The 20,133-nt window shown below is 54.2% G+C and overlaps 1 protein-coding gene across 3 annotated transcripts; it reads right to left on the bottom strand.

Moving 5' to 3' along the window:
* Positions 1-444: 444 nt before the first annotated feature.
* ABCD4 (ATP binding cassette subfamily D member 4) lies at positions 445-20,110 on the bottom strand. Of its 3 annotated transcripts, XM_008138838.3 has the most exons (19): positions 19,960-20,110; positions 12,155-12,273; positions 11,871-11,998; positions 10,589-10,728; positions 9,272-9,388; positions 8,829-8,954; positions 8,164-8,214; positions 6,671-6,765; positions 6,175-6,296; positions 5,979-6,070; positions 5,713-5,802; positions 4,015-4,223; positions 3,800-3,891; positions 3,110-3,146; positions 2,677-2,726; positions 2,235-2,287; positions 1,858-1,934; positions 1,128-1,243; positions 445-957 (listed from the first exon to the last, which is right to left on the bottom strand). In XM_008138838.3, exons 1-19 carry the CDS (start codon positions 19,995-19,997, stop codon positions 889-891), a joined length of 1,821 nt encoding a protein of 606 aa, XP_008137060.2. In that variant the 5' UTR covers positions 19,998-20,110; the 3' UTR covers positions 445-888. The 3 variants fall into 3 exon arrangements, with proteins under 3 accessions (XP_008137060.2, XP_027997190.1, XP_054571894.1); XM_054715919.1 differs by lacking the exon at positions 445-957 and having other exon boundaries at positions 1,179-1,243; positions 1,866-1,934; XM_028141389.2 differs by lacking the exons at positions 10,589-10,728; positions 12,155-12,273; positions 19,960-20,110 and having other exon boundaries at positions 11,871-11,931.
* Between the last annotated feature and the right edge of the window lie 23 nt (positions 20,111-20,133).

Here is a 20,133-nt window from a genome sequence, read left to right as displayed (position 1 = left end):
AAAATCAAAAACCAAGTACAGAGTTCTGGCAAGAATCATGAAGGTGATAATCTGACAACTGAATTTTGGGGAACAGAATATTGTTCTAGAATAAGGACTTTGGGTTTAATAATTTTCCATCTCATGTTTTTGTGATTCTGGTTTTTTTTCTGTTCAACTGGTTGTTGTTCCCTAACACAGATTTTTTAAAATCTCAACCTTATTTTTTTGAGGGATAAGACACAATCAAGCCAACCAACCAACCAACCAAACAGAAAGTGCCCCAGAGGTTAGTGCCTCAGGAAAACTGGCAAATGGAGAAGGGGTGATACGGAATGAAGCGAAAAGCCACAAACAGATGTCAGTGTGGTGGAGAATGCTGCCCCTTCTCTCTAGGCTCTCAAGTACAAGTCTGGAAATTCAGTTAAAAAGATCATCTTATACTAGAGAAGAAAGAGAAAGAGGGAAAGCTGTAAATATTTTTAATGTTTATATTTTATATAAAAAAGAAGTTATAAAATTTAAATAGCTGATTCAAGTTAAAAATCTGTTGTTGTATAATTTAACCAATTAAAAAGATTTCTGATCTCTTGACTCCAAGTCCAATATTCTCTCCACATTGATCCTTCATTTCTTATAGAGCCCTCACTTTCAGGTTTTTCTTTAGAAAACAAATCTGAAGTAATTTGTACGTAAATAATCAGCACTTCAAATGTATGGCACTCTGGCTGAGGTAGCAGGAGGCCTGGCAAGACTAGCACCCCATGGAGGCCACACCTCGGTGGGCCACTGCTGCCAGCGCTCCCTGCAGAGAACCTGTGAGACGAACCTGGGGCCTCTGGGTGTCTCCTGGGCACTGCCATGCCCCGAGCTGGGCTCTCCTTTCAGCGGCCAGCCACATCCTTGGCTTCATTCCACTTTGATTCTGGTCAGTTCCCACCTGCCTTCTCCGCAGAGTTTCAGAATCAAGGAGTGAAACTACAAGAGATCACCACCATGCAGAGGTCAGACTGCCCTGGCCATCACAACATGAGGCCATTGACGCCCTGTCCTCTGCCAGCCCATCCCCCATTCGGAGGGGCCTCTGGCCCCAGCCAGGCTCAGCCACTGGGTTCTTCCTCCTCCTCAGCCACCCTGAGCACAGGTACCTTCTCGAGGCTGCGCCGATGTCCCACGCTGATAAACGTTATGCCTAGCTGCTGGCCGACGCGGTAGAGTTCACTCTCCACCTCCTCCGTCAGGGCGCTGGTGGCTTCATCAAGCACTGAGGGCAGAACCCGGTGGGAAGAGATGGAGAACTGCTCCTGCCTGCCTGTTTCTCCTTCAACCCACATTCACCTCCGGCGGGGACCCAGAGGGGAGCTGAAAGCTGCTCTGGCTTATGGGGACCCAGCCTTAGAGAGGATGGGCCAACCGAGCAGAGGCCAAGCTCCATCTCAAAAGCCAGCAGAAGGACAAACCCCTCAGCTTCCTACAGATCAGCACCAGACACGGCCTGGGACCACTCAATCCAGGGAATCCCGCTTCCCCACAGGATGGCAGTCCTTGGAAAAATCCACACCAGTCATCCCTCTGCAGGCACAGCTCGGGGGATGCCCATTTATGGATGGCAGAGCATAACGTCACAAGCTCTCTCAAGGCAGCTCCAGCTGCAGCGATGGCAGAAAGCTTATTGCAACACATCCAGAGCCACTCTGATGCCAAGCACTGCTGCCTTATGGGCAGAGACCTGCCATCCTCTCCTGCAGGGACAGACATGCCCGCCAATACAGGCGAGTTCTCCTACAATACCAACCCTGCCCAGGTGTGCATGAACACACCCTGCTACCTGGGGGCACACACAGCACCTGGCATGCACACTTACAGGGCAGACCTCACCTGCGTACTTCGGCTGCAGGTAGAAGAGCCGGGCAAAAGACAGCCTCTGCATCTCTCCGGGGGACAGAACGTCATACCTGAGGAAAGGGAACGAGAGGACCACTGGAGGAAGGCGTATAAAGTCTGGCCTTTGCCTAGAATGGGTCTAGGCAGGAAGAGGTTCTTGCTACACAGAGAGGCAGGCCCAGGACAGATGGATGTCACCTCCCCTTTCAATCACAGCCCTGCTGCCCACACAAGGTGAGGCTAAAACTCTGCTCCCAAAGGCATGAAACCTAGACTTGGAGGTCAAGGAGCCATTCCATCCCTTCAGTGGTCCCCTGGAACCCACTGTCTTTGGGGGAAATGGCTCTGGAGCATCCCAGCCCCCTTCTTACCAGTTCCAATCGACCTGGTGGTCCAGCCCCTCTGTCCGTGCCACCAAGTCGGACTGTAACACACCCAGAGGAAACGATGTCCATGAAAGTGCCCATCCTGCTTCCTGAGGAACCCCCCTCAGTCCCCTCCACACGTGTGCCTGAGACAGACCTACACCCCACTGGCGTAAAAAGGTGGGGGCAGTCTGCCCCGGGCAGAGAGGAATATCCTATCAGCTACATTGTTTAGACATGTTGGAGCATGGTGACAAGAAATAATAGTTTTATTATTATTTTAAAAGTCACTATAGAGTGTGCCCCCGTTTTGCCCATTATCTGGCCAACAGTTCCCTCCGCCACTTTTTACTCCCATTCTCCTTGCCCCAGGCTCGTCCTTCGAGTCCTGGGCTAGTGATCAGTGCTACCAGGTGGCCTTGGACCTCAGGGTCCTGCCCTCACTTACCAGGCCTGCCAACTCCAAGAACCTCATGATCCTCTCATCATCGGTAGAACCTGCAAAACAGACAGGCCTCCTTCAGAGGTCAGCTCCTCCTGGGCAGCCAGAATAGATGGGGCACGGCATGGCAAGGGGCAGGGGAGGGGACTCAGGATCTGGGCTGAGGCTCTAGAGGGCCAGGCTACAGACCTAAGAAGGAAAGGTTCTGGTGAAGGAAGCAATCACCTCCCTTCCTCCAGTGGGTTCTCTCCTCCAGGAGGGGAGACAGACAAGATGAGGTCAGGGCACAGGCCCCACGAGTAAACAGTCCAGGAGGAGGGGACCCAACCTGAACCCAGCAGCCTGGCTGGGGCCTCTCCCAAAGGGCACAGGTGAGGCCGCAGTCAGAAAAGTAGGAACGACCGAAGTGGGAGAACATGCCCCGAGGAGGCCAGCTCACCTGAGTCCGGGTAGATCTCCTTCAGGGGGTATATCACCTGATAAAATAAACAGCACACTGGCCTCGGCCCAGGCCAAGCTGGGGCTTGCACACAGCCCACCCTCCCTCAGAACCAGCCCAGGAACCACCAGAGGCCGGGCTCCTATCCACCCGAGGAGAGTCAGGAACGCCCTGGCCAAGGGCCCCGTGGGAGAGGCCACGCTGGTGGACAGTGGGCCAGGGTCACTGCAATCTCCAGAGCGTGTCTGGAGGAAAGAGCCTGTGAGGTTCCTGAGGGCAGAGCCCCCCGAATCCACAAACGCTATGATCTTTCGGTTGCAGCCCCCACAGGTTAACCAGTCCCGGAGTTGCTCTGAGTAGATGGCCCAACTCATGGATGTGAATAACATACAGGGGTGGGCAAAGTGGGTTTACAGTTGTGAGTACCTGAAACAGGGTTTATTCTTGTATTATTACTCATTAATCACTATATTATTTGTATTACAACTGAAAACCTACACAACCGTAGACCTACTTTTGCCCACCTCTGTATTCTTAGAGCCAGGGAGTCCCTGGGCACAGGCCATTTTATTACCCCACCTCTATGCCATAGCTCCCTAGGGCTGAGGCCTGCATACTGCCAGAGGACCCAGTTGCGGGGGGGGGGGGGGAGAGAGCGGGGGGAGGGGGAGGAGTGGGCCCCAGGCTGACCTGCTCCCGAAGGGTGCCGTCGGTGAAGAATGGCTTTTGTGGCAGGAACAGCACCCCATGGGGTCCAAAGTCCACCAGCATCTGCACTGAGCCTGTAGAGACCATGAAACCTCCATTATGAGATCTCCCAGGGAAGGTAATGGCTTCTCACCCCTTTGCCACACACACACACACCCAAGCCAAGGCTGGCTCAGGGCAGGGAGGCTGGTTCTCACCCCGTGTGCTCGCCCAGAGGCCACCCAGCACTCGGAGCAAGGACGTCTTGCCGGTGCCCGTGTTGCCGGTGATGAGCAGGCTCTGCCCCTCGGAGATCTTCAGGCTCAGATCCTTGATTAAGGGCTTGTTAGAGGAGGGCGCGGAGATGCAGACCCGATCAAGGAGAAAGGCTGTGTCCGCTGGCTCTGCTGCTGGCCATCCTGGGGCCCTGGGGTTAGAGAAGGGAGGGGGTGGGGAAGATCCAGCGTCAGTATTGCCAAGGGCAAGCTTTTCTCCTTGGGGATGTCACCTCTGGGTTGGGGTTATGGGCTGAATTGTGTCATCAAAATCACATGCTAAACTCCTAACCCCTAGTATCTCAGGATGTAACCACATCCTTAAAGGGGAGATTACATCATGAGGCCCTTTGGGTAGGGCCCTAACGCAATATGTCCTTTAGGAAGGGGGAGATGTCAGGAGCGTGCACGCAGGAAGGCCATGTGAGGACTCAGCGAGAAGGCAGCCGTCTGCAAGCCAAGGAGGTGGGCCTCGGGAGAAAACGAGGACTTTTAGACTCAATTGGGAGAAGATCAGTGTTTGCCGTTTAAGCCACCCAGTCTGTGGTACTGTTACGGCAGCCTGAGCGGACCAACACCGAGGTGGAGCTGGGGCACCTGCTTTGTGCCAGGCTGGCAAAGCCCCACACGTGACTGATGTCAGTCAGTCTTAAAACTCAGGAATCACAGGTATTATCCCCCCTTGGCAGATGAGGAAGCCGAGGCAGGTGGCTAAGTAACTTGCTCAGGGGCACAGAGCTGAATTGGTCTCATTCTAATGTGGGTGAGTCCCCAGGGTGTCCCAGTGCGACTAGAGGACTGAGGGCAAGGACGGGAGTGGTAACAAATATAAACAGTTCTGGGGTTCCTGGCTCTCCGAGGACGCCCGTCTCCCCTGAGACCAGCAGCTCTGGTTTCCTGCAGTCCCAGCACCGGCACACCAGCCTCCGGGCTCACAGTTGCGTGAAGCGTGCATTTTGAACGGGGCGACAGTTAAGGCTTTAGTTCCTGAGCAGAGAGTTGAATGTAGGTCCTGGATTTCAGAAAATTTCCTTTTTCAAAAGCTTACTCTGTAGACACTGTCCAAGTACTTTCTATAAAGGATGGTATCTAATCCTCACAACCCTAAGAGGAAGGTGCCATGAATGTTCCCTTTATAGAGGTGAAGAAAGTAAGACACAGAACAGTTAAGTAATTCTGCCCAAGAAAAGCAAGGACATGAAACAAATCTTTAATGCAGAGAGAGGTCAGAAACACCAGAGCCTGCAGAGATACAGGAGTACAGACACCCCCGGCCTGCGTGGGGCCTGCGGACAAAGACCAGGAAAGGGACAGGAAAGGGACAGGCGGCAGGGCTCAGTGAGAGGAAGAGGGAAAGGGAAGAGGAGGCCACGAGTGAGAGGAAGAGGGAAAGGGAGGAGGAGGCCACTAGTCAGATTCTAACTCAGGCCCAGGCAGGTGTGTGCACTTTGTTCCACCAGCTGGGGGACGGTGGAAATTAACACAACGGACGCCAGGACAGCAACACTATTATAAACGTTTGCAATGTGCCAGGCACAAGCCACAGATTTCTTTCAGTTGCTCCACACAGCCCTGCTGCCCAGCTGGGCAGTCCCAGAGCCTGAATTCTCACCAACGCACACACTGCCACCCAGTACTCACCTGTGTGAGTCCCACTCGCTCTCGTCCAGGAGCTCGCCGTCCTGTGACTTCAGGGTCATGTCCAGCAGGGTCTCCTGAAGCTCCCCAATCCTGGGCGAGAAGTGAAAACCTGAGGCAGGCGTTTGGGGGCCCAGGTAAAGGTAAGAATCCTTTTTCTCTCATGCTCACTAGGATATGGGGAGTTTTTCTGTTCCTTTTCTCACTCAGCCCCTTCTCCCAGTGCACCAGCTTTGTTCACAAACTAGAGGTGTGGGATGCAGCCTCACCTGTGTGTGTAACCAGCCACATCCGAGAGCGTGGTGGAGAGGTCGATGAGCCGGGTGAAGCAGCTGATGAGATAAATGCACACGAAGGCATTCTGGATGGAACGGGAGCAGTGAGCACAGGCCTTGACCCCCAGGCCCTAGGTCCTGGACCCTGGGCCGGGGGGCAGCGTGAGGTGTCATCATGAGGGATTCTCACCTTGCTGACCAGGGTGCTGAGCTCTGTGGGGCTAAGGTCTCCATAGACGCCACTGAAAATGGGGATTGCGATCACAACATAACTCAGGATGCTGCCCAGATAGTCAAACGTGTTGATACCGACTGTGGAAGACATACTGCGTGAGATCCTGGAACATTCCTGTGCTCTGAGGGGAACGGAAAGCCAAGCAGGACCAAGCTATTCCCTGGATCCTCATGCTCCTGAGGACACACAGGGTGAAGGCAGTGGCTCTCCCTGGTTAATCCCTTCAGCAGAGCAGACCGTATCAGTGTAGAGAAAAGTAGGGAGGGGAGGGGCAGGAAGGGGAGGGAAGGGGAAGGAAGGGGAGGGGAAGGGAAAGGAAGGAAGGGGAGGGGAGGGGAAGGGAAGGAAGGGGAGGGGAGGGGATGAGGAGAGGAGGGGAAGGGAGGGAAGGAGAGGAGATGGGGACTATCCCGATCCTGTGGTTCCTGCCTCCCGGGTTCCCTCTACTTACTGTACAGCCAGAGCTCCTTGGACATCAGCTCCCGCTGGGTCTGAAGGAGTCTCTGCAGCCTGCGGTCCGTCCTCATGTGCTCCACATGCCCAGCTCTGATGAGAAAGGCTGGAATGTCCACGGGATCCGGAGAGCCTCAGCCAGGCTGGGGACCCTGTCCCTCATCACACCCTCCGTTAGGGACTAAGCTCATCCGAATGGTCTTCCCCTCTGACCCTAACACTAGCACCCACTTACTGCTTCACTCATTCAACATGGTATTGTCTGCAGAAAGAACCTGAACTCTCGATTGGCCAGACCTGGTTCAAATCCTGGCTCTGGTTAGCTACTAGCTGGGCGACAGACTGATTACTTAAGCCTAGGAGCCTCAATTTTCTCATCTGTAAGATGGAGCTTGTAATAACCTACCTAACAGGCTAGAGTGAGAATTTCTGAGTATTAAGGGCTAGGCACATGAAGGGACCCCAACAGATAACAGCTGCTATCATTAAACAAAGGTACAGGGAGGAGGACGCTACGTGGCAGGCTCCGTGCTAGTCAGTGTGGCACAGAGGCGGTAAGACAGTCCCAGTTCAGGGGGCAGGCAGATGCTCCGCACTCTTCACCTGGAACATGGAAAGTGTGACTACACAGAGCATCTTCGAGCTCTGGAACTAACAGGCTTGGGCACTCATGAAGCCTAGGAAGGCTCTCTGGAGGAGGTGACCTGGGCTTCTAGGACAGGCAGCAAAGGTGGGGTGGACAGAGGGGGCATTGCAGAGTTTACATAAAGATGGGTACAGAGGCTACAAAAGAACACACCCAGAGCTCCAAGAACCAACCTGCTTCCCCCAGAGCCCAAAGCTTCATGAGCAGAAACTGCAGAATCCAAAAACTTAGCACACACCCACCCCACCACACTACCAAACCCCAGATCAGTCCTGGTGTTCTTGGCGCCCCCAGGTGGTGGAAGCTGAAAACTGCTAGTGACTGGCAGAAGCGCAAAGGTCCCAGCGCTCTTGAGTCCAGGTGCTCCAAGACAGCTCCCCTCCTTCAACACCAACCTCAGGGCCTGCCTGCCAATGACTCCCGCGGCCTCACAGGAGGCAGCACGGGCCTCCCCTGGCCCTGAGGGAAGGAATGGGATTTCACAATGCGCCTGTCAGGAGACCAAACACAGCCGCACGTGGACCTCACGTGGACAGCGCTTGTAGGGAGGACTGCCAACCCCTGAGGCTCCCGTTCCCGCCTGTACCACAGAGCAGCTTTGGACGTCAGCAAGACGAGCAGGATTTGCTCATTTCATCCTTGGAACCAATTTAGGCCCCATGCTAGGTCACCGAGAGGAACAAATCCCTGGGCTTACACAGGATGAGGCAGACAAGGACAGTGAGATGCAGGGAGAGGATCACAGCCCAGGGATGGTGGGAGGGTTGTACCATTCAGCTCTCCTTCTCTGCCATCTCCCCTGGCAGCTCTGATCAGGGAGAGGGAACTACTCCCACTAAACTCACCTGAAGAAAGCAGCAGGCTCAGCATTCACACGGATCTGCATGTGCTTGAACCTGAGCAGACCAAAGGAAAACGTGTGCTGACAATGGGCAGTACCGACCCCCGTTTGGAGGCCTGGATCAAGACCTCCAGACAAAGGGGAGTCCAGCTCCACCTCGAAACTGCAGCTTTCTCCCCAATCCTTCTGTGGACTGTCATGGGGTGTGTGTTGGGGGGGAAAGTGAGGGGGGGGGGTCCCAGGCCTAGGCAGGGTGGCCCCTTGCCTATCTCCAGAGAGGACAGGTGCTCATAGCACCTTCTCCTCCCAGGGCTGGGCCTGAAGGAGGAGTCACGGAGCACAGAGTAGGGGGACGAATCCACCGGCTCATCTGTAACAGGTGGTTAAAACAGAAGCACTGAGAAGGCCAAGATGTGATGATGTTCACCAACCAGACACTGTTCTCAGTGCTTCTCATGTACAATCTCAATTAATCCTCACAGTTCCTCATAAGCAACAGCCCCATCCCTATTTTACGATGGGGAACCAAGTTCAGAGAGATTCAAGACCTCAGCCAAGAGCACATGCTAGCAACGGGCATAGCTGGGATTTGAACTCAGGCACCTAACCCCAGATCCCATTCCTTAACCATTGTGCCCAGCCCTCAAACCTCCAACCCCGGAGACACACCTGAAATCCCCCTCCAGCTTTTCCTGCTGCACCAGCTTCGCCACAATGGGCCCCATCAACATCTTGTTCACCACGGTCCCCAGGATGAAATACCCGAAGATGCTCACGGGCCCGAGCCAGCCTGTGCTGAAAGGCAGAGACAGGGATGGTGGGGGGCGCCACATATGCCCGCAGGCCTCGGCCCTGATGCCTGCCCCCTTTCAGGCAGCCCCTGTTCGGTCTCAGCCACCCTGTGAGGCCTCGGCTCCCATGCGGGGGCATCTGGTACCTGGGCTACGCTGTCGGAGCACCAGACCCGTGACACTGAAACGCCACGGGGCCCCCGGGAGGGCAGGGCCCTCAGCATGTGCGGTAAGACTGGCATGCAGGTGGGAGGAAGGGAGGACTAGCCTGGGGAACACCTGGCAGGAGCGGAGGAGGGGCTGTGGCAAGAGAGGCTTCACCTCTGGAAGCACTGGTAGGTGTAATAGCCGAGGGTGAAGGGGGAGATGATCAGCTGGCTGGCCATGCTGCTGAGCTGCCGGCAGAACCGCTCCACGTCCTGGCTGATGCGCTGGTCCCTGGAACCAACACCACAGAGTAACTGGACCCAGGGAGCTGGGCTCGAGGGTTGAGAGACTAAGACAGTTCCACGTTACCCCACCTTTCAGTGACCCTGGGGGAGAGATGGACCCCTACAAGGGCTGGTTTTCCAGAAGCAATGAGACCCTCAGGATCCTAAACAGGGTTCTGAAGAGTTGCTTCTGATGGTGCCTCAGTTTACTCCTCAGAAAAATGGACAACTGGAAGGCCCCGCACCCCAGGGTCTTGGTCCGGTTCTGAGGGTAGTTAAGCTGAGTTTCTGGATGATCAGGGAAGCGATCCCATTTATCTCACTCCTCCCATTTTCTTTTACGAGCGTGAGCCTGTCTCCACTTTAGCTGTCTGGCTGTGGAAGCTTCTATGGGTTGAGCCATAGAGAGAGGCCTAGGAGAGAGTTAAGCAGCAGCACTCTCCCAAAAATCGTTGCCGCAGAGCTCAGCTTGAGCTGAGAAAAGGTCATCATCTCAGGCAAAAAAGTGCCTTGGGGGCGGGGGGTGCCCAGTGGGGAGGGAATGAGTATGAGGAGAGACCCCATATACCCCGTCACACCAGAGCCACACCGACTCCTATTTCCAATGAGACGTGACCTTGGGCAAGTCCCCTGCATTCTCTGGGCCTGTTTCCTCACCTGTAAATCACAACAGCTAACTTACAGTGGAACACGTGCTCCGTCCCAGGCACTGCCTATGTGTATTACACGAATATCGTTTCACCCTCACTCTATTCTTTGAAATAGGAAGTATTCTCCTCATTTTACAGAAAGGGAACCTGGGGCTTACTAGTGAACGTAAGGCCTATAAAAATGGGGAAGTGACAGTATAAAGATTTAAATCCTAGACTGAGTCCTAGACAGCAATTTTTTACTGCTAGAAATCCGAAAGCTGGTTTCCTAGCTTTTTCTAGCAAGGACACACTCTTCAGAGGGGGCCTGATTTGGAAGCCCAGGATATGAAACGGACACAAGGGAGCTGCTCCTATTTTTAGCTTCTTGTTCTCAGCCCTACAGCCTGTCCAGGCCTCCTCTGCAGCGCACCCTGCCCCCCTGGCTCTTATCAACACATGCAGGTAACTGTAGATAATCTCCAAGGGATCTGCCGCAGGCACGCTCCAGGGCTGATCCAGGTAGACAGAACCATGCAGAGGGCAGAGGGCAGTGAGGGCTGAGCGGGGAGGCCTACGGGTTATCGACGTCATCCCGCAGCACGTTGAGGGTGTAGTACACGCGGCCGCGGAAGTAGAGGTGGTGGAGATGCTCGGTGAGGTCCTTCCTCCAGCTCACATACAGCAGGTTGCAGGTGAACTGGTCAAAGCTCTTCAGCTGCGCGGTGGGGGAGGCAGGGGAAGGGAGGGAAAGGGAGAATGGCTTCCGGCAGGTCTCAGCTCAAAGCTCAGAAAGCATCTGCTGACCAGGCCCAGGCCACTCCAATGACTCTGCCCACTCAGCACTTCCTCTTGTTTAAGGCCACAAGTCACGGGACTTTTCCCTTCCTCACTCACCCACATGTTCATTCTGTCACCAAACAGTGAAGGGCTTACCAAAGGCAAGGCCCTCCAGTCCCTTTCTACATTATACGGCCTTCATCTGAGAGCAGGTGAGCTTCTGGAGATTGGAAACAATGTTTTCTATTCCATTTATGTTCTTACTTTTCGGTCCCAAAACATGGAACAGGGCTCTGTACACATAGGTACTTACTGACCGAAGACACATCAAAAGTGCCAGAGTGTGATGAGATGGCTTCCCTAAGAACCAAGAAAACGAGCAGTACAGCCTGACCGAGTCCTAACAGAGCCCCGACTCTCATCATCCCCCCGTTATGTGGCACCTGTTTGCTGAGCACGGGGGAAATAACAATGAGCTCCGTCTAGCCAGGGAGCAGACAATTACAAGGGTGTAAGGAGTGTTACCGCAGAGGTAAACTCAAAGTATTAAGCATGAAGAGAAAAGGACAGAGTTTGGTGGAGGGAACATGGAAGAGAAAGCTGAGGAGGACTTGAAGGGGAGGCATCTTGAAAAGTGAGCAGGCATTAATCAAGTAAGCGCGAGGTGGGGGAAGGAGGCCGTTCTGCAAGAAAACAGCAGGTGCAAAAGCTGGGAGGTGTGACACGGAGCCAGCTGAGCCACAGGCTCAGTCCCAGAGGAAGAGCAGCTCTGGCTGCTGATCCCAGCAGCTCTGGCTGCTGATCCTGAAGCAAGAGTTCTGGGAATGGAAAGAACAATGATCATTTCCGCCAAGTGCTGAATTAAACCAGAACCTCGTGGCCTAGGCCTGTGAGCTTGAAACACTTGAGGAATTGGCCCCAGTGGGCCAGCAGCAACATCAATGTCCTACCTAGGGTTCCTAGAAAAGGCAGGGAACACACACCCACAGCTTGATTCCTACTTCCTAGGGACTAGGTGACCCTGGGCATTCCACTCATGCTAGGCTGGAGAGAGAGAGACACACAGGGAGAAGACCTTACCATGGAGTTGAGAACGATGAGCACAACAGCCAGGAATGTCAGGGTCTTAAACCCATCCAAGTCTTTGTTTCCCAGGACCCCGTAGTATTGACTGGGGATCAAGCCAACCTGGTAGATGACCAGTTGTTCTGGGGGAGGGAGAGGAGTCAGACATCAGTGATGAGGGGTGGGGAAAGGAGGAAGGCTTCCTCTTGAGTCCTTGCCTCATCAACACCCCAGAGAGAAGGAAAGGGACCCAACACCAGGACTGCCCTCCCCCAACTAGCCCGGACTCACTCACTCACCCAGGAGGGCCACACCCAAAAGGGTCAGGAACATCAAGGCATTCTGTGATGAGCAAGAGGGAAACAAAACCTTTTGTATCTGCAGGAATCGCTGGAGAAACTGCAGATCTAATCTGGGCCTGAAGAATAGAAGGAGAAGAGAAACTTAACCTTTTGCACTCGGATGTCGAGTGTGACTCAACACGGTTAGCATCAGTAGCAGCTCTTTTTATACTCTTTGAATGTATCAATAACTTGAAATATAAAAAAATCCAAATAAATAAGTTTGTATGAAAAGAAACTCCAGTTTTTTATTCTACTGCCGCGCTTTGTAAAATCTGGGGTATTTAAAAAATTAAATCCCGAGTAGAATAAAGGAATCGAGAAAAAAGCAAGCGAGTGCAAAGGGTTAAGAGGGCATTTGAGCCTTAGAGCAGATACCAAGCTTAGCTACACTGTTCTGGGGCCAAAGGGTGGGAGTGTTCAATATCCAAGCCATGCGGATGGTAGGGTGGGAACAGGGATAGAAAGAAATTTCTTTAAGTTGAATAATGCCATAAAAGGTTATTTACAGTAAACAACAACAACAACATAGTTAATAAAGAATCTTTAGCCACATCCTCTTGATGGTCATAAACAAGACAAGGAAGTCCACTTCATCAAGGATTTCAAGGTCCTGGCTGAAGGAATAAAGCAAGATCAAGAAATGAGGTAGAAGGATTGAAAGGGAAGAGATTAAATTGTCATTATTTGCAGATGAGTGAACATTTACATAGGAAACACAAGCAAATAAGTAAACAAAATGTTGTTAATAAGAGGAATTAAGCTAGATATAGGGTCAACAGACAAATATCAAGAGCACGCTATACCAACTATCACCAACTGGAAAATATAAAGAAAGTGTCATTTATAAAAGTAAGAAAAGCATAGAAAACCTATAAACTATCCAGGAATTTACTTTAAAAAAAGAATATATACGACATTTTGGAGGAAAAACAAAAACTCTATGACAGGTTGTGAAATAAACAAGAGCTGGCAGGAGGTGCGCATGCTCGGCGACCGGCCACCTATGCAGACCCAAGGGCCGACGCAGCGACGCCAGACTGGCCCACCGCCATGCACCGGGTGCACCGGAACTTCGCCGAGCCGCCGCCCGACGAGTTCTGCAGCAGCCATACTGGAGCTCTGGAAGGATGGCCAGGGGAATTGCTGAGGGGGGATTGACCGGCAGGAATTGGGATCGGGAAGACGGGGCCCCGCTGAGAACCGGGTGCGGGCGGGGTTGCGCGCCTCTGGACTCGGGTGTGGTCACACGCCTCTGGGTATAAGTGAGGCCTCACGTCCCTGGGTCTAGGTGAGGCCACATGCCCCTGGGTCCAGGTGAGGCCGGACTCCGGGTCCGGGTGAGGCCAAGTGCCCCTGGACCCGGATGACGCTGGACCCCATGCCCGGGCGAGGCCAAGCGCCCCTGGGTCTGGGAGAGCCCACACACCCCTGGGTCCAGGCGAGACCATGTGTCCCTGGATCCGGGTGAGGCTGCGTGCACCTAGGCCCGGGTGAGCCCAAGTGGCCCTGGGTCTGGGAGAGGCCAAGCGTCCCTGGGTCCGGGTGAGACCATGTGTCCCTGGATCCGGGTGAGGCCTCGTGCACCTAGGCCCGGGTGAGGCCACGTGCCCCTGGGTCTGGGAGAGGCCAAGCGTCCCTGGGTCCGGGCGAGACCATGCGTCCCTGGATCCGGATGAGGCCTCGTGCACCTAGGCCCGGGTGAGCCCAAGTGGCCCTGGGTCTGGGAGAGGCCAAGCGTCCCTGGGTCCGGGTGAGACCATGTGTCCCTGGATCCGGGTGATGCCTTGTGCACCTAGGCCCGGGTGAGCCCAAGTGGCCCTGGGTCTGGGAGAGGCCAAGCGTCCCTGGGTCCGGGTGAGACCATGTGTCCCTGGATCCGGATGAGGCCTCGTGCACCTAGGCCCGGGTGAGCCCAAGTGGCCCTGGGTCTGGGAGAGGCCAAGCGTCCCTGGGTCCGGGTGAGACCATGCGTCCCTGGATCCGGATGAGGCCTAGTGCACCTAGGCCCGGGTGAGCCCAAGTGGCCCTGGGTCGGGGAGAGGCCAAGCGTCCCTGGGTCCGGGTGAGACCATGTGTCCCTGGATCCGGGTGAGGCCTCGTGCACCTAGGCCCGGGTGAGCCCAAGTGGCCCTGGGTCGGGGAGAGGCCAAGCATCCCTGGGTCCGGGTGAGACCATGTGTCCCTGGATCCGGGTGAGGCCTCGTGCACCTAGGCCCGGGTGAGCCCAAGTGGCCCTGGGTCTGGGAGAGGCCAAGCGTCCCTGGGTCCGGGTGAGACCATGTGTCCCTGGATCCGGGTGAGGCCTCGTGCACCTAGGCCCGGGTGAGGCCACGTGCCCCTGGGTCTGGGAGAGGCCAAGCGTCCCTGGGTCCGGGTGAGACCATGCGTCCCTGGATCCGGATGAGGCCTCGTGCACCTAGGCCCGGGTGAGCCCAAGTGGCCCTGGGTCTGGGAGAGGCCAAGCGTCCCTGGGTCCGGGTGAGACCATGTGTCCCTGGATCCGGGTGATGCCTTGTGCACCTAGGCCCGGGTGAGCCCAAGTGGCCCTGGGTCTGGGAGAGGCCAAGCGTCCCTGGGTCCGGGTGAGACCATGTGTCCCTGGATCCGGATGAGGCCTCGTGCACCTAGGCCCGGGTGAGCCCAAGTGGCCCTGGGTCTGGGAGAGGCCAAGCGTCCCTGGGTCCGGGTGAGACCATGCGTCCCTGGATCCGGATGAGGCCTAGTGCACCTAGGCCCGGGTGAGCCCAAGTGGCCCTGGGTCGGGGAGAGGCCAAGCGTCCCTGGGTCCGGGTGAGACCATGTGTCCCAGGATCTGGGTGAGGCCTCGTGCACCTAGGCCCGGGTGAGCCCAAGTGGCCCTGGGTCGGGGAGAGGCCAAGCGTCCCTGGGTCCGGGTGAGACCATGTGTCCCTGGATCCGGTTGAGGCCTCGTGCACCTAGGCCCGGGTGAGCCCAAGTGGCCCTGGGTCTGGGAGAGGCCAAGCATCCCTGGGTCCGGGTGAGACCATGTGTCCCAGGATCCGGGTGAGGCCTCGTGCACCTAGGCCCGGGTGAGCCCAAGTGGCCCTGGGTCTGGGAGAGGCCAAGCGTCCCTGGGTCCGGGTGAGACCATGCGTCCCTGGATCCGGTTGAGGCCTCGTGCACCTAGGCCCGGGTGAGCCCAAGAGGCCCTGGGTCTGGGAGAGGCCAAGCGTCCCTGGGTCCGGGTGAGACCATGTGTCCCTGGATCCGGATGAGGCCTCGTGCACCTAGGCCCGGGTGAGCCCAAGTGGCCCTGGGTCTGGGAGAGGCCAAGCATCCCTGGGTCCGGGTGAGACCATGTGTCCCTGGATCCGGGTGAGGACTCGTGCACCTAGGCCCGGGTGAGCCCAAGTGGCCCTGGGTCGGGGAGAGGCCAAGCGTCCCTGGGTCCGGGTGAGACCATGTGTCCCTGGATCCGGGTGAGGCCTCGTGCACCTAGGCCCGGGTGAGCCCAAGTGGCCCTGGGTCTGGGAGAGGCCAAGCGTCCCTGGGTCCGGGTGAGACCATGTGTCCCTGGATCCGGGTGAGGCCTCGTGCACCTAGGCCCGGGTGAGCCCAAGTGGCCCTGGGTCTGGGAGAGGCCAATCATCCCTGGGTGCGGGTGAGACCATGTGTCCCAGGATCCGGGTGAGGCCTCGTGCACCTAGGCCCGGGTGAGCCCAAGTGGCCCTGGGTCTGGGAGAGGCCAAGCGTCCCTGGGTCCGGGTGCGACCATGCGTCCCTGGATCCGGATGAGGCCTCATGCACCTAGGCCCGGGTGAGCCCAAGAGGCCCTGGGTCTGGGAGAGGCCAAGCGTCCCTGGGTCCGGGTGAGACCATGTGTCCCTGGATCCGGATGAGGCCTCGTGCACCTAGGCCCGGGTGAGCCCAAGTGGCCCTGGGTCTGGGAGTGGCCAATCGTTCCTGGGTCTGGGTGTGACCATGTGTCCCTGGATCCGAGTGAGGCCTCGTGCACCTAGGCCCGGGTGAGCCCAAGTGGCCCTGGGTCTGGGAGAGGCCAAGCGTCCCTGGGTCCGGGAGAGACCATGTGTCCCTGGATCCAGGTGAGGCCTTGTGCAACTAAGCCCGGGTGAGGCCACGTGCCCCTGGGTCTGGGAGAGGCCAAGTGTCCTTGGGTACGGGTGAAGCCAGATCCTGGGTCCGGGTGAGGCCGTGCGCCCCTGGATCCATCCGGGTGAGGCTGGGTCCCAGGCCCGGGTGAGACCACGCGCCCCTTGGGTATGGGTGAGGCCACGTGCCCCTTAGTCCAGGTGACGCCGTGCCCCTGGGATCGGCCGAGACCAAACCAGAGGGAGTCAGACCTCCATTACCACCATTTGTCCACCATCCAGAGCTGAGGGGTCAGTGCTGACATGTACACATAAGGAACTACTGGACATCGAAATTGGGTCTCAAAAGAACTGTTGGTCCAGGGGGAAGCTCGCTACAGATTGATTCATTTGCCTGTCAGCATAAATATTATTGCTCGTCTCACATTCAGTTCTTATTAGTATATATCTAGTGACATTTGATCTCGTTCATCTAGAGGAAATGATGAACAACATAGACTGAGGAACAAGAACAGAACCAGAAGCAAGGAGGCATCGATCGGACTATCGGGCCTCAGAGGGAGGATACGGGAGGGTAGGGGGAGGGTGGGGGGAGGGGGAGAGTTCAACCAAAGGACCTGTATGCATGCATATAAGCCTATCCAACGGTTAAGTTCAACAGGGGATTGGGGCATGCGTGGGGAGAGGGGTGGGATGGGAATGGGGGGATGAGGACAAATATGTGACACCTTAATCAATAAAGAAATTAAAAAAAAAAAAATAATAATAATAATAAAGGTCTTCCTACTATAAAATTAAAAAAAAAAAAAAAAAAAAAACAAGAGCTGGCAGGACTTAACATTATAAAGACCTCATTTCTGCCCTAGCCGGTTTGGCTCAGTGGATAGAGCGTCGGCCTGCGGACTGAGGGGTCCTAGGTTCGATTCCGGCCAAGGGCACATGCCCAGGTTGTGGGCTCGATCCCCAATGGGGGGCGTGCAGGAGGCAGCCGATCAATAATTCTCTCTCATCATTGATGTTTCTATCCCTCTCTCCCTCTCTGAAATCAATAAAGAAATATATTTTAAATAAATAAATAAAGACCTCATTTCTAACAAACGTAGTCTACAAACTTAACATACCAATCAAAAACAGGACTTCTCTGAGAAACTTTATATGGAAATGAAAGTCCATGAACAGCTTAAGACAATTGTGAAGGAGGAGGAAGAGACCCAATAGGAAAGGAGGAGGAAGAGACTCAAACCATCAGGTTATAAAGACATTATCATATATTACAGGGCTGGAGTAATGCCAAAATGTGTTATTAATACAGGAACAAAAAAAGCAATGGGGCAGGGGAAGCAATGAAATAGAGACCCAAAAATAAAAAAATAGACCTATGTTTGCATGGGCTCATAATAGAGGATACATCACAAGAAAGGACATATTATTAGTTGGCAACACTGATTAAACATGTACTATGTACCCAGTACTGTTCTACACGTCTTACATGTATGAATCCACTTAATTGTCACAGCTGTAAGATATAGAGACTATCTCCTGTTTTATGGACGAGGAACTGAGGCACTTGCCCTGCCACCCACCTGGTAAGCGGCAGCATTGGGTTTTGAACACAGGCAGCCGGGCTCTAAGAATCTGTGCTCATAACTATGCTACCCAGCTTCTCTAATTTTTAATTAATTCATTACTTATTAATTAAAAATGGTGGAGGAAAATTTAGGTCATTACCTTAAATCATTTACAAAAATAAACTTTAACAACTCCAAATGGATTAAAAATTTAAATGTGAAAAGTAACGTTAGTATTTAGTTAACATAAGGAAATGTAGAATATATCAATGAAGATATAGTGGGAAGGCAATTCATTCTTTCCTTTTTTTTTTTTTTTAGAAAAGCAAGCAAGAATTTATTGACCACAGCAAAAACATTCCCAGGGCAGTGAAACAAGGAAGGGCATAGAAAAAGCAATAGGAGAGCCTAGGCTGAGCTGCTTTGGTTCGCTGGGAAGTCAGAGAAAAAGGAGGGAAGGGGGCCTTGGAGACAGGTTCAGGGGGTTAGCCTGGGATGAGCTGCTGCTGACCATTGCTCCCCTAGTTGCCAAGTCTCATGTGGGGAAAGGGGAGTGGGAAGGGAATGGCACAGGTGTGCTCCCTGGAGCTATAGCGTGCCAGCAATTCTTTTTTTTTTTTAAATATATGTTTACTGATTTCAGAGAGGAAGGGAAAGGGAGAGAGTGATAGGAACATCAGTGATGAGAATCATTGATTGGCTGCCTCCTGAATGCCCCCACTGGGGATCGAGCCTGCAACCCGGGCACGTGCCCTTCAGTCCGCAGACCAATGCTCTTATCCACTAAGCCAAACCAGCTAGGACCAGATCCGGCAAATTCTTAAATAAGACCCCCAAACCACAAACTGTAAAGAGGAAAAGAAATGAATTTAACTAAGAATGAAACATTTTTGTTCAATACAATGTCAAAGATTAAGTTAACGAATTGGAGAAGGTATTTGCACGGTGTAAAACCAAAGAGGAATTAAAATCCAGAACATACAAGGAATTCCTGCAAGTCAGGAAACCAGGAAATCCATAAAAAAATAGGAAAAGGATATAGGCAATTCAGATACCCTAGCCAGTTTGGCTCAGTGGATAGAGCATCGGCCTGCAGACCAAAGGGTCCCAGGTTCAATTCCAGTCAAGGGCCGAAATCGGTTCGGCTCAGTGGATAGAGCATCGGCCTGCAGACTCAAGGGTCCCAGGTTCGATTCCAGTCAAGGAACATGTACCTTGGTTGCAGGCACATCCCCAGTAGGGGGTGTGCAGGAGGCAGTTGATCGATGTTTCTCTCTCATCGATGTTTCTAACTCTCTCTCCCTTTCCCTTCCTCTCTGTAATATATATTTTTTAAAAAAAGTTGGAAGCAGGTAGCTCAGTTGGTTACAGTGTGCTACATCAAGGTTGCAGGTTCAATCAGGGCACATATAAGAAGCAACCAATGAATCAGTGAATGCATAAATAAGTGGAAAAACAAATCAATGTTTCTCTCTCTTAAAAAAAAAAAAAAAAGGAAGCCATCTAAGTGTCCATCACTAGGAGAATGTATAAGCAAAATGGGATCTAATGCACTCAGGTGTACCCAGAGGTGAAAACTAGATTACTACAGCATATATGATCTCAAAAACACAATGTTGGGTAACAAGTTTTCCAAAAACTCACAGCGGATTATCATTTATATGAATTCCAAACCACTATTTTGCTAGGTAACATATATGCAAACCTATGTAAAGTGGGCTGTAAAGACACTCCCTTAAGATACACCAGAGTGTATGTCTCAGAAGGGGAGTGAAAGGGGTTTGAGACTAAGGAACGAAAGATGATAAATAAAACATGGGCCACAGTGTGCCAAGAACTGAGCAGGGTGAACAACTCAATTCTGTGCACTTGAGGTGAAAGAAAAGCAGGGAGGGAGGAAGGAGAGAAAGAGCCAGTTCCCCGGGAGAGGACCCCACACCCTGGCCGCAGGGGGTGGCAGAAGCGCGAAGCTGGGAGGGCGCCTTCGGATCCCAGCGGAGGTGGGCGCCCCATCGGGCGGCGGCTCTCCAAGCGCCGCGCACGAGAGCGGAGCCCCTTCCCCACACAGCCCCGGGTAGGACGCCCCCGAGGCCCGACCCTCCTCCACAGTCGCCCTGCTCACCTGGCGCCAGCCCCCGGCGCGGGGCCCCGAACCGCCATGACCCAGATCCCGACCCACCCCGGAGCTTCGCTGCCCCGGCGTCGGGTCGGATCGGGCAGAGTCCGAGGAGCGCAGAACGCACGACCGCCCAGAGCGGGGCGGGGCCCCGAAGACCACCGAGACGGGCGGATAGAG

Source organism: Eptesicus fuscus, chromosome 5, assembly GCF_027574615.1.
Source record: "Eptesicus fuscus isolate TK198812 chromosome 5, DD_ASM_mEF_20220401, whole genome shotgun sequence".
NCBI classification, from domain to species: Eukaryota; Metazoa; Chordata; class Mammalia; order Chiroptera; family Vespertilionidae; genus Eptesicus; species Eptesicus fuscus.
Note: the sequence above shows the minus strand (reverse complement) of the source record. Positions and strands in the feature narration are given on the sequence as shown.

Excerpts from the sequence above, each read along its gene's own strand:
- ABCD4 (XM_008138838.3), bottom strand. The coding sequence starts at position 19,997 with ATGGCGGTTCGGGGCCCCGCGCCGGGGGCTGGCGCCAG. Across the intron at positions 3,892-4,014 it reads CCTCTGGGCGAGCACACGGG|GCTCAGTGCAGATGCTGGTG; the intron begins GTGAGAACCAGC and ends TGGTCTCTACAG. Across the intron at positions 958-1,127 it reads ATCGGCGCAGCCTCGAGAAG|TTTCACTCCTTGATTCTGAA; the intron begins GTACCTGTGCTC and ends GATCTCTTGTAG.